At 44.0% G+C, this 14,940-nt stretch overlaps 1 protein-coding gene across 1 annotated transcript in view; it reads right to left on the bottom strand.

The window, feature by feature from the left end:
* Ddr (discoidin domain-containing receptor 2) overlaps positions 1-14,940 on the bottom strand; it is a 145,226-nt gene that overhangs the window by 22,519 nt on the left and 107,767 nt on the right. Inside the window, exons 10-12 of the mRNA XM_017904179.1 lie at positions 5,764-5,887; positions 1,803-1,954; positions 621-934 (exon numbers count right to left, since the gene is read on the bottom strand). Of these exons, the coding sequence (XP_017759668.1) occupies positions 621-934; positions 1,803-1,954; positions 5,764-5,887 (590 nt within the window). The remainder of the gene's footprint in view (positions 1-620; positions 935-1,802; positions 1,955-5,763; positions 5,888-14,940) is intronic.

The following is a 14,940-nucleotide window of genomic DNA, read 5'->3' on the forward strand; positions in this document are numbered from 1 at the left end:
TGATGCTCGGGAACAGTCGCAATATGAGTCAAAATGTAAATACGTGTGATACCATATTGTGGAAGTAAACTCTAATCCTTTTTCCTTTTATAAATATTACAAATATGTTATATTTTGTAATAGATGACAGTTTCGAAACGATATTTAGGAAAATGTTCCGTTCACGTGTCTGACTCGTGATATTCATGTTCGACCCAATATCTTCGTCACGAGTCAGACTCGTCAAAATACGGATGGGATTGAGAGTTTTTCTAAGAGTTGTTGTTTTTAAGAGTTCGAGAGATAGTTGTTGAAGCAGTCGTTAGTTGTTAAGATTCAGCGAGTGATCGGTTAGAGTCGAGATCGAGTCAGTTCCAGTTCCTAGCGAAATTTTTAGCCAGAGTATACTCTCCGGCGTAGTAGAGACTGTGACTCTACGTATATTCCAATAATTTCGTCGGTCTAAGTATTATCGGCGTGTTGTACGCCGACTTAATCCCGGGGTGGTTGAGAATTAATAGTCTTTCGCGTAGCACGAAGGAAAATTATCGTCTCACGACTTTCGAAATTATTTCCTCGGCACCGTGGAATATCCGGCTAGATGCGCGGTTCGACGACGCTCGATAATACAAGACCCTTACCTAAGCGCATCCGTGGATCCAGGTCTCAAGGACTTAACGATCACCAGGTCGCTGCTGGTGTTCCGGAAAACTTCGTCGTACCCGGGAAACCTGTCGACCTCGCAAATGTGAACATCGCCGAAGTATCCGCAGCCGAGGTTTTCAACGATGTTGAGCTTCTCCCGAGGGAAGTCTAAGATGCACTCGGGCACCTCGTCTTCCTCCTCCGTAAGCATATCCTCGGGACTGTAGCTTGTCATGCTGCTGGAGGCTTTCGCGCTCATTGGTGGCGGCGTGCTCGGTGTCGGCGATGGCGGCAGCGGTGGCAGCGAATTCTGTAATAAAAATCCGAGACACGGTAACGCTACGTTAGGAAATAGTTGCGGATTTTTCCGTTCCCGGAAAATTTTCAACCGTCGAACGTCTTCGTCGATTTTCGGGTACCGCGTTTACGCGCGTCGATCGCAAATGATCCGAATCGCGAATAGTCTGTACGATTTCGAGATTACTCGCCGGATTCGTCGTGGACGTGACCGGTATGCGGGACCAGGTGGAATGACTGCGGGAAATTAAAATACACGTGGCTGGAAGCAGCTCGTGCAATCGATAATCACTGGCCTGGCGCTATCGGCCGGTGATCGGTGTATGCCTTCGTAAGACGTTTTCCCAGAGGTCTCGCATTAGTCATGATTGATAGTCCTTTCTGGTTCCCTTGTTTTTCATCCATTAAGCTTCATTATTCTCCGCGCGGAGCGTTTTAACGTGCTCCCGTTCTACGCCGTCTTGCGATAAACTTTAAACGTTCTAATTAAAATCGGGGGAAAAAGTGGAGGATGGGAAAAACGAGCACGTGGGTGGAGTACGAGAAATTAATCACGACGTTGATTTCTTTTTCCAGCGCAGCGAGATAAGTGGCCTGAAAACTGACCGCGCGAGCCCGCGGACGAAAACAACGAGGCGCTAAGAGGATTCATTGGACAAGCTCGTGGTGCTGGACTCGCGAAAGGGAAACGACTGTGGAGTAGCTGCCACGATGGCGACGTAAGATCCCGAAGTCACGAACCGGTGTTTGACACAGTTCCAAGCCCGAAGTGGCCCGCATTAATGCCCCCGACTCTCTCTGGTAACCCTCTGGTAACCACCTCTCGCGGCCAGGACTAATCGTCACGGATCGCATGTCTGCCGTACATTTTTGATACTCACCTTACAGATCTCCGTGCTGGCGTAATACTTTTCCGGTGGCGGCGGTATGGGCGGCGGATTAGATGGATATTCTTGAACCGGCGGAATTGGCCTGGCAAGATTGATCGCCGTGTTCAGCAACAGCGGAATAACCGGCTGCACCTCCGTGATCCCTGTCCGCCGATACCGTGAGCGGAAAGGAAAAAAGAATTTTTGACAAGGTTAGAGACACGATGGCCGACCTGCACGAGAGAAATTACCCTCGCGTTTCAACCCCCGCGCCGCTTGCACGTTCCTCCCGAACTTTCAAACGACCGTTTCCTTTCCTTTTTCCTTTATTTCCTCCTCTATTCTACTCTCTACCTCTATTTTATTCTCATTTCCCCTCTCTCTTTTCTTCTATTTTAGGAGATTCGCTTCGCCTCTTACAGCCAACGCTACTATAGCCATTTCTGTAACGCGGCCCGTTTTATTAGGACACGGGGATGCTTTATCCCTCGCGTTCCAAGCTGCTTTACGAGGCTCCCTTACCTCCTCGCTTCGCGATTCCACGGTTCTCCACGGTTTCCGCCGAGAGGAAGACGTACGATTTCGCGATTCGATCGATCGGATTTCGCAAAGTTCGTCCCCCTGCGCGATAATTCCAAGATAATTCCAACTCCGCGAGATTAATCGATCGGAATTTATTTTTAATTCGCTCCCGAGCTTCGCGCTAATTTTTCATAGACTCCGCTGGAACATTTCGCATCGACGAGGTAAGAGGCAAAGGGAATAATTGGTCAACTATACGAGCAACGTCGAAGCGGTCGGAAGCGGAGCAGCGAATCTGTATCCGCTGTTCAGTCGAATTCTTTTCTGCCTTTACACGGGCCTCGCGCTGGAATTAATCATCGCGAGATTACGTTCGACTTTGATTTCGAAAAAGAACGCCGCCGCGGGATGAAGTTCCGATTAAAAGTTGGATCGGAGCTTTCGACGAGTTACGCGCTTCGTCGCGATCTCTGTCAGCGTAAGCTCCGGCTCTAAGCTCCGAGAACTCCGTGATAATCCGTCGATCATTAGCCCGCGATCTAATTCGAACGCTGCACGCTCGCGTATCGCGATAGGTGTCGCGTTTATCGCGCCGGCCAATTGCTATACTCCGTGGCCGATTTTATGTAATTTCAGCGGAACGCAAACTCGATAATGCACCGCAACGCGCGGGGCCACTCGTTTCGAGTTTTCCCGTTATTAAATTACACGGGGCGCACTAACAAATATCGAAGGATAAAACGTTACCAAGACTACCGCGGAATGTTCATAAAATCGTGCATCTTTAACATGCAAATTCTCCAGCCCGGCGCATTAAACTAAATTCGCGAGTGGGTACTCGTTAACCATTTTTAATTATAGCTACTGCGGTGTTTAAACTACCTCTACCGGGAACCACAGCCTGCGATTAATGACGGGATACTTTCCGAAATATCGCGTGTAAATAAAATGGGGACGAAACGTTGCCGTGGCTAGTTAGAAATTTTAGAACTCGTCCATCTTTGATTTGCAAATACTTCGAGCACGATGCATTCCATCATTTGCAAACCGATAGTTGAGCCGTTCAAATTGATTAACTGCATAAAACAGAAAGTGAAGAAATGCAATGAGATAATGTATTGCGTTGGCAAGAAAGTAATTTCGGTTTTCATCAGTAAATAATGTGGTATCGCAGGTCGAGCATGTCATCTAGAGTGCGTGCGAAAGGACGAATGACCGTGCGCTAGGATCGTGTGGACGGGATGTTTATGAATGTGTCGAATGAAAGTGAAGAGTGTCTTTAGGAATGCGTTTGAGCGTTTGGGCTACGTGACCCGCTGAGGGTAAGATTGCAAGGAGTGCGTGGGAAAGTGTGATTGGGAAAGAGAGAATAGGTATGAAAGAGGATAGAATGTATGGTTTTAAATAGGGATGCAAGGGCGTGAGTAGGCAGTGTGTAGTATATTAGAGTTCCTAGCAGAGAGTTGTGAAGAAAGAAGTTGTTAGCTGTAATTGTGTTGTTAGTTGTAATTATATTGTTAGTTATAATCGTGTTATTAGTTGTAGTCGTAAAAGTTTAGTTGATAGATATCTATATTCGTAGTCTTTACCGTCACCGCACATTGTATATTATATTTCATGGTTAATAAATAGTAATTATATTATTTAACAGTCACCCTGTCCCTACAATAATGTTATGCTTGTTTAGTTATTATTTTGTCAATGTTAGAATGTTTTCCTTTTGAGATGTGGTAGTCGATACCTTTAGGTTGCTACTTCGTGATATTCCGTGTAATTTCGTTTATAACTGTCAGTTCACGGTCAGTCTTAACATGCAGTGCGAAAATAAGCATTTTCGACACATTTTACTTTTTTATTTTCACAAAGGCAAGAATGCGGCTGAGGCTCGCAAAGAGATACGAGAAGTTTATGGCGTTGATTGTTTAACAGAACGCACGTGTCAGAATTAGTTTAAAAAATTTCGTTCTGAAGATTTTTCACTGAAAGATACCCACAACGTTCTGGTCCACCTTCTGAGATTTACGCGCTTGGTTAAGTCTTTTGCAGATAAGGACCAGAAATTCTATGAGCGCGGGATCATGAAGTTACCAGAAAGATGGCAAAAGGTCATCGAATAGAATGGACGATATTTGACCGATTAAAGTTCATTTACTGTATAGAAAAAATTGAGTTTTATTTCACACTAAGAAACCGAAAGTACCTTCTTGCCAACCCAATATATTGTTTTTTTAAAATTCCCTTTATAATTTAAATCGAAATAAACATCGTATAATGCGTAAATACAAATGTAACTTTCATCTAACGGTATATAAAATTTATAAGGGAAAATAGCCAAAAGGTGATCGTTAGTAGTGTTACCATTTTTATGTTACTGGAAGAGCTGATCGATTTGGCAAGTGAAAAAGTAATAAATTAAAATTTGACTAAATTTTACTTGAATTCTGATAAGACGGCAGTAAAAAATTCACCGTTATCATTCGTGACTTGCTAGTGCATTCGAGTTGCATTATTGCAACGATTTACGTTGCGACCTTTGAAATAAATTATTTATTATTCAGTGGCCAACAAATTTTTCTCGTTTAATGGTGTTAATCTTAATTATCAGGGAAAGTTATTACAAATATAAAAAGTTATCACTATACCAAGTGCTTTGACACTTAAATTTAAGATCTTTCAAAAAGTGGGGTTAATCGATTCGTGCAGTGAACGGCTCAGTTATCGACTAATATTAATTACAACAACGCGAAGCACCCGCGTCTAAATCGATACCAATTTTCAATCTCCCTTGAAATATTTTTAAAAATATCACGCGATAATTTAGGTTGAAAGTTCGCGGCGAAATTTTCATAAATGCAAATGCCTCAAACTCTTCGTATTAAATTATTCTTCACTCTGTACTTATTAACTATCCTCAATTATCCCGACTTCCGGCACTTTCGAAAACAATTTGGTAATAAGTCCATCGTAAGCGAGAATTATATTTGTTGACAAAAAAGTGCAGGTAAAATGTAAAAGAGTCACGTTAAAATACCCCCGTCGAAATCGATACCGCCATAATTGCCGAAGCTGAAAAGCTACGTCCCTGACGAGCATAATTATGTTCCTCGATATTAAAAACGTTAACTAGAAGCCGTCACTCATTCTCCGTACTTTGCTCTACCCTCGTGGGCCCCGCAGTTATATCAATTTCAGCCTGAACTCGCGCGCACCTGTAGGCAAAGCCGTCTTTCTCGCCTCGCGGGTTACACGCGTATCGGCTGGGTGTATCGCGAAAATTTCGGGTATGACGTTGGACGCGAGCCGTGTCAGCGGTTAATAATTCCGGACAGCGGGACGACGGGCTGATAATCGCGAGAGCGGGCGGTGTTTGAATTAATTTAAATCGGCCTAACCGTGCATGCACGCGCAGAATTCGAAAGGCTTAAGTGTCGCACTTAACGTCGCTACCAACCGCTGTAATCCGTGATAGTTTTGTGTAGTTGCGGTGTCGTCGTGGTGTAGGCGGCCGGGTGGTACTGCGCCGGAAGCGGAGGGCAAATTGGTCCCTTGTCCTCGCCCTCCTCCTGCACGGAGACCTGCGGCCGAATATTGAGCGTTCCCGTTAATGCACCTGACATTTATGCACACGCCGCGCGTGTACACCCGCGCGGTAAAAGCGATACGCCACCGGAAACTTTCCGTCACTTCGTCCCGCCACCTCTCGCCCCACCTACGGCCCTGCATTCGGAATATTCATGGCCCAGCGGGGCGTGCTTTTTGCCCGAGCGGGCGGCGGCAACGGAGATCAACCGATCGCGTATTCTGGGCTAATGATAATTAGAAACGTTCTTCATTATCGCCGGTTTCTTACGGCTTACCTTGTCCGCGTGCTCGTCGTCGGGGGTGGCAAGAACGCGGGGCGACTCGAAAATGGGACACCTTGGGATTCGAGACTTTACGACGTGGATATATACATTCGCAATGCACACGCGAATGAAGTCGCCGTACATTCGGTGGAACGAATACTACGGCACTGACTTTTGCGGTCGCTATAGAGCGAATTGATTCTTTTTGTTGGAGAAAAATTGCTGCTGACTACGCTACTGTCTTTTGCGGTCGTTACAGAGCGAATTAACCTTTTTCGTTTGAGAAAAATTGCAGTTCCAAGTTCCAAAGTTCCAAAAGCAGTGACAGTGTTCCAATGGCAGTATATTTTATTTTTATATTATTTTTATATTAGGCTACCCGGGACACGCGCTAGGGATATTTGCTAGAGATACTTGCGTTAGGGATACTTGCTAGGGACACTTGTGCTACGCCCTAGTAAGAGCCTAAAAATGTGCCCATAATTATGAAAATGATCTAAGTCACCATTCTGAAAGAAACTAGGATTTTATTATTCATTTTGCGATGCATTCATTATAATTGCAATAAAATAAATCTATTTTCTACTATCTTCTAGAAATCTATTTTCTAAAAAGATTGAACCCTTGGATCAAATTAGCAGCTTTGCCGCAATTAATTTTATAATTTACAACGTATTTAAAGCACGAAGCTTTTAATATTTGGAAAGCAAACGATTTAGACCACTTTCATAATCAGGGGTACAACTCACCATTAGACGGACATACAGGCCCGAATTGACCTAAACTCCCACCAATACAGAAAATTTAGCGAATTTCATACATCCATCCCTAATAGACATACACCGCCAATAGAAAATCACGCAACCACCACTCACACGCCACAGCAACCAATCATCACACATCCGAATTTATAAAGGATAGCGAGGCACGAGACAAAAGTCAGTCAGAATTTGAACACGAAGTCAAACATACGACATTCGATTCAACATATTCGCTCTCTCTATTATAGTGAAATAAAAACCTAAACCTAACTTCAATTGAACGAGCTTACTTTCGTAGAAAGACGTAAGCACCATACAGATTATTTTTTCCCATAGAACAGTCGATCAAAACACTATGAAGTCGACGATATTTGTTGAAATAGTAAATAAGATCAATTATCAAGTAGGATTATATTGTTTCGATATTTCGTAGATTATTACGTTAATTTTATTTCGATAGTTAATAATAATTAACAAATATTTTTCGGATTTCGTTAAATGGCGCCTGGAGGTCGTCTCTCGAGTGCATGGGGTTGACCTGTGCGAATGTATTCAGGGGTGGAACTACCCTGGCTAACTCAGAACGAATTAATGTATAGCCTGGTGAGAATTCGAGTTCCTTTTAATACTTAAAATATCGAGGGAAAGTCAGTGTTAAATTGTTAAATTGGCAAGTGATGTATCATAGATTTCGCAGTTTCCTAGGGCAATTCTGGGGTAAGAAACCCCATCTTCCTCACTCCTAGCACCCTCGAGTTTCTTCCCATCTTTAAACTTTCCCTTGCATTTTGTAAACAATCGTTCCTTCGACACCCGTCAGCTACGCGAGTTCGAGCCATCGAGTGGCGTCTTGGGTTCCATTCGTAGAACTATCTCTTTTAGTCTCATAACCCAGAACTAGTCCAGGTCTGTATCGTAAATCGTCGGCTGGCTGAATAGCCCCCAAGTATCTCGAATCACCGTCAAAAATACGTTCGGCGTTAACGGATAATCGATGGACCAAGTTGGAATTCACTCGCAGCTAAAAATGGCGGTCGTTGCTGAGGGCTCGCGATACTTCCCGATATACCTTGGAGTCACAAAAGCGAATCGTGGTTGGAAACGAGCGAGTTAAGAGTTAACCGAAACGAAGTCGTCCGGAACACAGTGGAGATTTACTTGAATTTTATCTCCGCCACGTTTACATTCTCATTGCATATTTACACGCGAAACTGATACTCTCGTGTTATAATATACTCGATGCATAATTCATTGCAAGCCCGGCGATGTTTCTTTCCTCGTTTTTTCTCGCGCCTTTTATATTCTATCACCTGCATCAGCTTTTCCGCGACACCTGCACCCGCATCCTCGACGCGTGCACAAGGTGGGCGGATTACGCGATCTTCCCTCCGCGGGCGCGGTGATCGCGGATGGAAAGCTCGCGGGGTACGACTCGGGTGGTCGAAAATTCGATTCCGAGCGCGGGGCTTGATTTCATCGCGGAAAGCGCATCAGCACCGTCACGAGCGAAAGAACCGCAGAACCGCGGCACGCCGTGGCGTCGCTAATAATTTCATACGACGTAATTATCGGCACAATGCATCGATATGCATTCACCGCGTAATTCTCGTGAATAAAATTTAACCGTATCATCGGGTAATTATCAGTTACAGCTCACCCTGACGGATGGAGGAAATTGCATCAGAGGATATCGCGCGATGCCTCGTTCGCTCGTAATCAACCCTCGGCCGGTTTTGATCGACCGATGGCTAGAATTTGGCAGAAAAATGGCGATCGACCCAGAATTAACCTCAGCCTCGAGTAACGTATTCGTATTTATATTTTTCCATTAACGAGATTCCGAATCATCAGGATCATATACGGTTGGTGTTCGTGCTCCGCGTTCGACTCGGTCGGTAAAACAGTTTCTCCATCGACAACCGCGACTATCGTCGAAAAGAAACCGGGTAAGCCCAGGAAATTAACGTTTTCGTTACGCCACGAACAATTCTTCACCTCCTAGTAGGCTGCTTGCCTCGATATCAGGGGAGTACGTATCAACGAAGGGATCACGACGTCGCGATATAATATCCATCGATTTTTCCTTCGCTTGTCCTCGGCCTGGACCCCGCAGAAAGCGAGAAGGGCACCGCAGGCCGAGAGGATGGTGTTAATTTCCGTTTAGGAAGCGTTAGGGTGGCAGACTCGGCGAGATGCCGCGCAACCACCGTTAAGATAAGATAACCACTTAGCCATCGAGATTCTACTCGAATCTCTTTGCTCCATTCCCTCCACTTACTCTGTCTTTCTTTCCAGGTTCACCCTCTCACGTCCTCGCCGTCCCACCGACGCATTCAGCCCCGATCGGCCGCTTCTTCGTCACGTCTTCCCGTCATCTGCCTCCCTCATCGGGGCCCCTCCGTCGCGTTAGGGCTATCTACAGCCCTGTCGCGACTTCCGCCGCCCTTATGGCCGGGTATTCGAAGCCACGTCGACTGCTCGTTCGCCACGATGGCTCGATCAGCGAACCACCCGCAGCGAGTTCAAACTTGGACCACCCTCTGCGCCTTCCGCCACCCCCTACGCTCGGATATCGGGCATCTCGCGTCGGGTGGAAAACGGCGCGAGGGTACGCGCGTCTGGATTCTTTATCGAGCGGGTCGTTATGGAGGGTCGACCGTTAATTTTCCAGCCTGGCCGCTTGTTTGCTCGACGATACCCGCCATCCATCGCGGAAAACGGCCGAGAGTACGCGTGCGGTAATTGGCAACGCGGAAATCTTCGGGGCGTGCGGACGGGTCCCACGATGATCGACGAGCGCGGATGATTTGATACGCCGGCGGAAAAATTAATTACCGCCAGGCGAATCGGCGTGCAGGCATTTTCGACTGATCTTCGTTTCAGCGAAAAATAATCGAACCCCCTCGGCGTTGATTGAAAATAGCAATCGCGCGATGAACACCGCCGCTCGAAGGATCCCGCGGAATTCCGCCTCGAAAACGGATTCGTGCCTGCGTTTCCATCGGGACGACTGTGCCCGAAACGAGAAGCGAGCTTCCGATGCCTTTGGGAACGAGAAACGCCCGTGAAACACTCGCTTTGATTCCGCGCGGCAAGGTTTTATTGGTAAAACGATACGACGGGTTTATTTTTTTCCTCCCGCGCGCCGAACAACGGAATAATTTCCGCGCTCGCGAGACGCGATGGAATTATTAATATATCGTGCACGCGTGAATATGCTCGCGAATGTTATCGAAATGCCCGAAGAGTTATTACAGGGGGGTCGATCCTTCGTGCGGGGGAAAAAGAGGAAAAACCGATTTCGGTCATTGAAAAGAATTGTTCACGCAGGCACACGTGTAATTCCGAATATTTATGCACGCCGGCTGGTTAAAATAACATTACCAAAAGCTCTTTTCATCGTTTTAAATCCACTTATAACACTGAATAATGTAATTCCCCGATGCACAATGCTGAAAATTAACAACACACGCCGAACGTTAAAACGCGATATACGACCCTTATCCTTTATTATTCACGCGAAACGTTATTATAACACGGATATATTTCATTAACGAAAACATGCAGATCGCGGGGAAAAACGCGGATCGTGGATCGCGATGAAATTACGTGCATGGTAAAAATGACACGGGGTGTATATAAATCGTATCACCGAGAACGATTTCTAGATTATAAAAATAAAATCGGGCAGCTTTTATCCGCAAATACGATAGCCATCGTCTCGCCGCGTCCCTTTGCCGTGCTCCTCCAAGATATCGTCCTCGACTACTTCCCCTAAATCACCCTGTACATCGCGGACAGAGCCATAATACGCTCCCTTCCGGTCGAACAGTGTTTGCCGTGGTCGCGAGTATATCAATCGGCCGCACAAAAGGACCCCCTCGATTGATACATCCCTGACCCTTTTCGTGCACGCGGATACGTTCGATTGACCCGAAGACGCTTTTATTGGAAAATATCGTGCCCGATACCGTCGCCGGGACGCCTTCCGTTGCGGATACGCCCTCAGCGTTTCGCGATACAGCGAAATAAACGACGCCCGACGTCCTATAACTAGCTTCTGCTTATAACCGGCGAAAACGCTTCGCCGAACTTATTATCGCGTTGTATTTGCTCATAGACGTGGCACGTTCTGTCCCATGTTAAACGGCGTGCTCGATTTATCGCCGCATTCGACCAACGATCGATAACTCGCCGTTAAATAATGTACCGTCCTCGTGGTTACACGAGAGGGGGCTTTCGGATCGTGAGAGAAAAGAAAATTTTCCCAGAATTTTCCAAGAATTTTTATAAGAATTTTCCCGAGCGTACATCGCGACGAATTTCAACGCGCGCGAAATTTCGTGTTATCGATATCAGCATCGCCTGGGATGTTCCAGGAGTAATTGCAAATGGCGGCCAGTTCGGTCACAGAAAGAATACCGGAGGGATGTCAGCGCGCGAACTTTGCAGAGATTGAAAGAATTCCTGATAAATTTCCCTGCGCCGGGTAAAGCGACGAAAGGGATGAAACGGGAACAGGAGTTCCAAGTCCGGAAGCAAATGTTGGAAATTAAGAGAATTAAGTGAACATTGAAATCGTCGAATCGCGTAGGCTCGAATGGCGTGTTTTCCTCCCTTTCCTCCCTTTCTACCCCCTCTCTTTCGCTCTGTCCCGTTTTTCGCGATCAAAGGGGGATATCGCGGCGGGAAATAATTGCGACGGATCGAGAGCGATCTCGAGCTCGCGAGCGCGATAAATATGACGGGGTATAATTAGCTGCGGATAAACGTATTAAAAACGCGAATCGGAAGAAAAAACGGTGCTACTCGATGAAATCCCAGACGCGAAAAGGGGAGCATTCCGCGAACAAAACGATCTTCCATTAATTAGCGACGGAGTGCTTTTTGCCATTTTCATTACCGCCGCGCTATATTTTCGCCACCCCCGACTCCAAGCTGCTCAACCTGTCGGATATCTGCGCTTTCCCCGCTTCCGTTTCGCGGGTCTTCTGCAACCCTTCTCTCTCGCCTCTCCTCTCCCGTTTATCTCGGAGTTTTACCCCCCCATCGCCGGTTTATTCCTCGGGTCTCGAACGTCACCGAAAAATTCGCCCCTACCTCGATCGCGATTCCACGTGTCTCATCCCGATTTCCCCGTGCGCATCTGTGTGTACGCTTTTAATCGCGAAAACCGCGACAATTATAAATTCAGATGATCGAGCGTTCCGCGTTATCGTTTAATTTCAAGCTAGCGAGCATACGAACGAGCGTATAATAAATCACGTATCAGCTCGTGTTTGCGGTTTCGTACTACACTGTCCAACGAATTTCAACTTTGCCGCTAATCCGTGATACCCATTAGGCGATTCTTGCGGGCTTTATTTTCCTGAAACAGCAATCCGTATTCGAAATTGATCTATCACGTTTTGGTTAAGATGCGAGTTTGTTTAAAAAGCCACGATTTTCGATGAAAGTGTTGTAGTGAAATTAAAACAGCAAAGTAAACTGTACATCCTAGGCATGTGGGGGCGACCCCTTCCCCTGCGTTTTGTATTTTGTCTCCCGTTTTCTGGTGACGTCTTTGACCTGCGTGGCCCTAACAGACAGGCTAGTTTTAATCGTTCGTCCGTTTAACCCCTTGCACTCAGCGATCTTTTTATTATAGAAACAGTAATTCAAAGACTTTCTGCCATAAAGTCGACGATATTTTCAAAATGGTGAAAAAGACGTGCAAATTAACAATAAGACGTGGAATTATTTTGCCTCGATATTCCAAAAATTGCGTCGTTGAGCAATTTTAAATTCGAGATATTAGTTAACAACGATCTTTAGAATATGATTAAATGGCGACTGAGAGGCGCCTCTCGAGTGCAAAGGGTTAATTCTTCTTGATACAGTGCACGTCGTTCTGGACAGAAAGGAAGTATTACATGAATAGTGAGAATGTTAGGGGGTTCATTGTTGTATTACGAGTTAGGTGAGAGTACTTCGAATTTATTGGTGTCCTTAATTGTAATTATTTGAGCATTCGAGTAATTATAATTGGGGATCAAAGTTTAAAAATAAGACTCCAAGTGTACTTTCTAGGTATATATTTGTATTTTTGCGAAGAGTTCTTTGTCTGACACGAATTTGATATACAGTAGCGTATTCTGCAGGATTTTCTGAAGAAGAAATCATTCGGAAACAATATTGGAATGATGTTCAATGTTGACAGGTCGGTGAAATATAGATCGACGACACGAAAGCGGGATTTTGACGCCACGCAGCCATTGTTCGCAGATCTAGCATCAGGGGCGTAGTCGCGAGTATTCGGCACCAAAATCATCTAGCAGATCTCATTTTTTAGAGGAACAATATGTATATGTTTTCATGTGCCGTTTTATACTAATCGCAAAATTGTTTGTCTATCCGATATATAAATAGCAATGAGTTTTTAGTATAAAGTTGTTAAAAAATAAACTTCCACCTAATTTACAAGACGAATCTGAATCTTGTAACGTTCTTAGCTTCCGTATAATACTTCATTTGTAAAACATACTTATAAATTATCAAATTTATTATTAATAACAAATGAATATCGTTAATAATAAATTGTTCACTACGTAAATTTGTAATAAAAGTGGAAAAATTAATAAATAACTGGTTATTACTTGAACTAATAATGTATTTCTGTTAAAATATAACTACAATTTCCAAAAAGTTTCTAAATAATTACGCCTATTGTTAATAACGAATGAATATCGTTAATAACAAATTGTTTATACCGTAACTTTATAATAAAAGTCACAAAATTAATAAATAACTGGCTATTACTTGAACTAATAATGTATTTCTGTCAAAACATACATATAATTTGCAAAAAGTTTATAAATAATTCGAACTATTGTTAATAACAAATTAATATTGTTATTAACAAATTGCTCGCAACGTATATTTATAGTAAAAGTGGAAAAATTAATAAATTATGTGCTATTAGAGCCGAGAAATAATAAGAAATGGAATCGGTATAGTTCGGAAATTTTCGTCGAACTTCGCCCGGCCGCCGCTATATAAGGGGCCCGCGTGCAGGCTCGAGCCAGTTGTCGGTTCGACTTCGGAAGGTCCGCGTTAATATTTTTTCTTTCTGTTTCAGGTTTTAATTATTTCTTCTTTCAGATTCTATTTCTTTTATTCTAGATTTCATTGTTTGTACATTCGAATATTTGGTACAATATGCGAATGTTTCGTCGTTGGTTTATTCGTATATCATCGTTGGCTAGATCAATGGCTATTCACTGGCCATTGTCCACTCTCTTGATTAATTTAATAATAATTTCTTCTTTCAGGTACTAAATATTTTTTGTTTCAGGTTTTAATTATCTTGCTTCTTTCAGATATTATTTCTTTCATTCTAGTTTTTATTGTTTGTGCATTCGAGTATTTCGTACAATATTCGAATGCTTCGTCGATGGTTTATTTCTATATCATCGTTGGCTAGATCAATGGCCATTCAATGGCCATTGTCCACTCTCTTGAATAATTTAACAACAATTTCTTCTTTCAGGTTCTAATTATTTTTCTTCCAGATTTTATTTCTTTCATTCTATTTGTCTTTGTTTCAGCATTCGAGTATTTCGTATAATATTCGAATGCTTCGTCGTTGGTTTACTTATGTCTCATCGTTGGCTAAATCTTTCCATTCGCAAATTTTACGACTTCCGTTCGATTTGTTTTCGTTAGAGCGTTCGAGTGTTTCGTATAATACTCGAGCGCTTCCTGGTTGGTATGTTTATATCTCACCGTTGGAATGTTTCTGTCTCTTAGCTATGTTGTTCAGGTCTCGTCGTTGGCTTGCTCGTTCCATTTGGTTATTAGCCTTGATGGTTTCCTCGTACTAATCCCTTTCCTTTCAGCTACATATTAACAATAATATATTCTGTTTTAGCTTTTAGGTTTCTCAAGATTCTGTTTGCGACACATCAATGAACGATGCGTGCGTTTACTTTTAAGTAATCATAAGATAGATCCATAGACTAAGTATCATGTGCGCGCTATCTG

This window comes from Eufriesea mexicana, unplaced genomic scaffold (assembly GCF_001483705.2).
Source record: "Eufriesea mexicana isolate 0111107269 unplaced genomic scaffold, ASM148370v2 scaffold2818, whole genome shotgun sequence".
NCBI classification, from domain to species: Eukaryota; Metazoa; Arthropoda; class Insecta; order Hymenoptera; family Apidae; genus Eufriesea; species Eufriesea mexicana.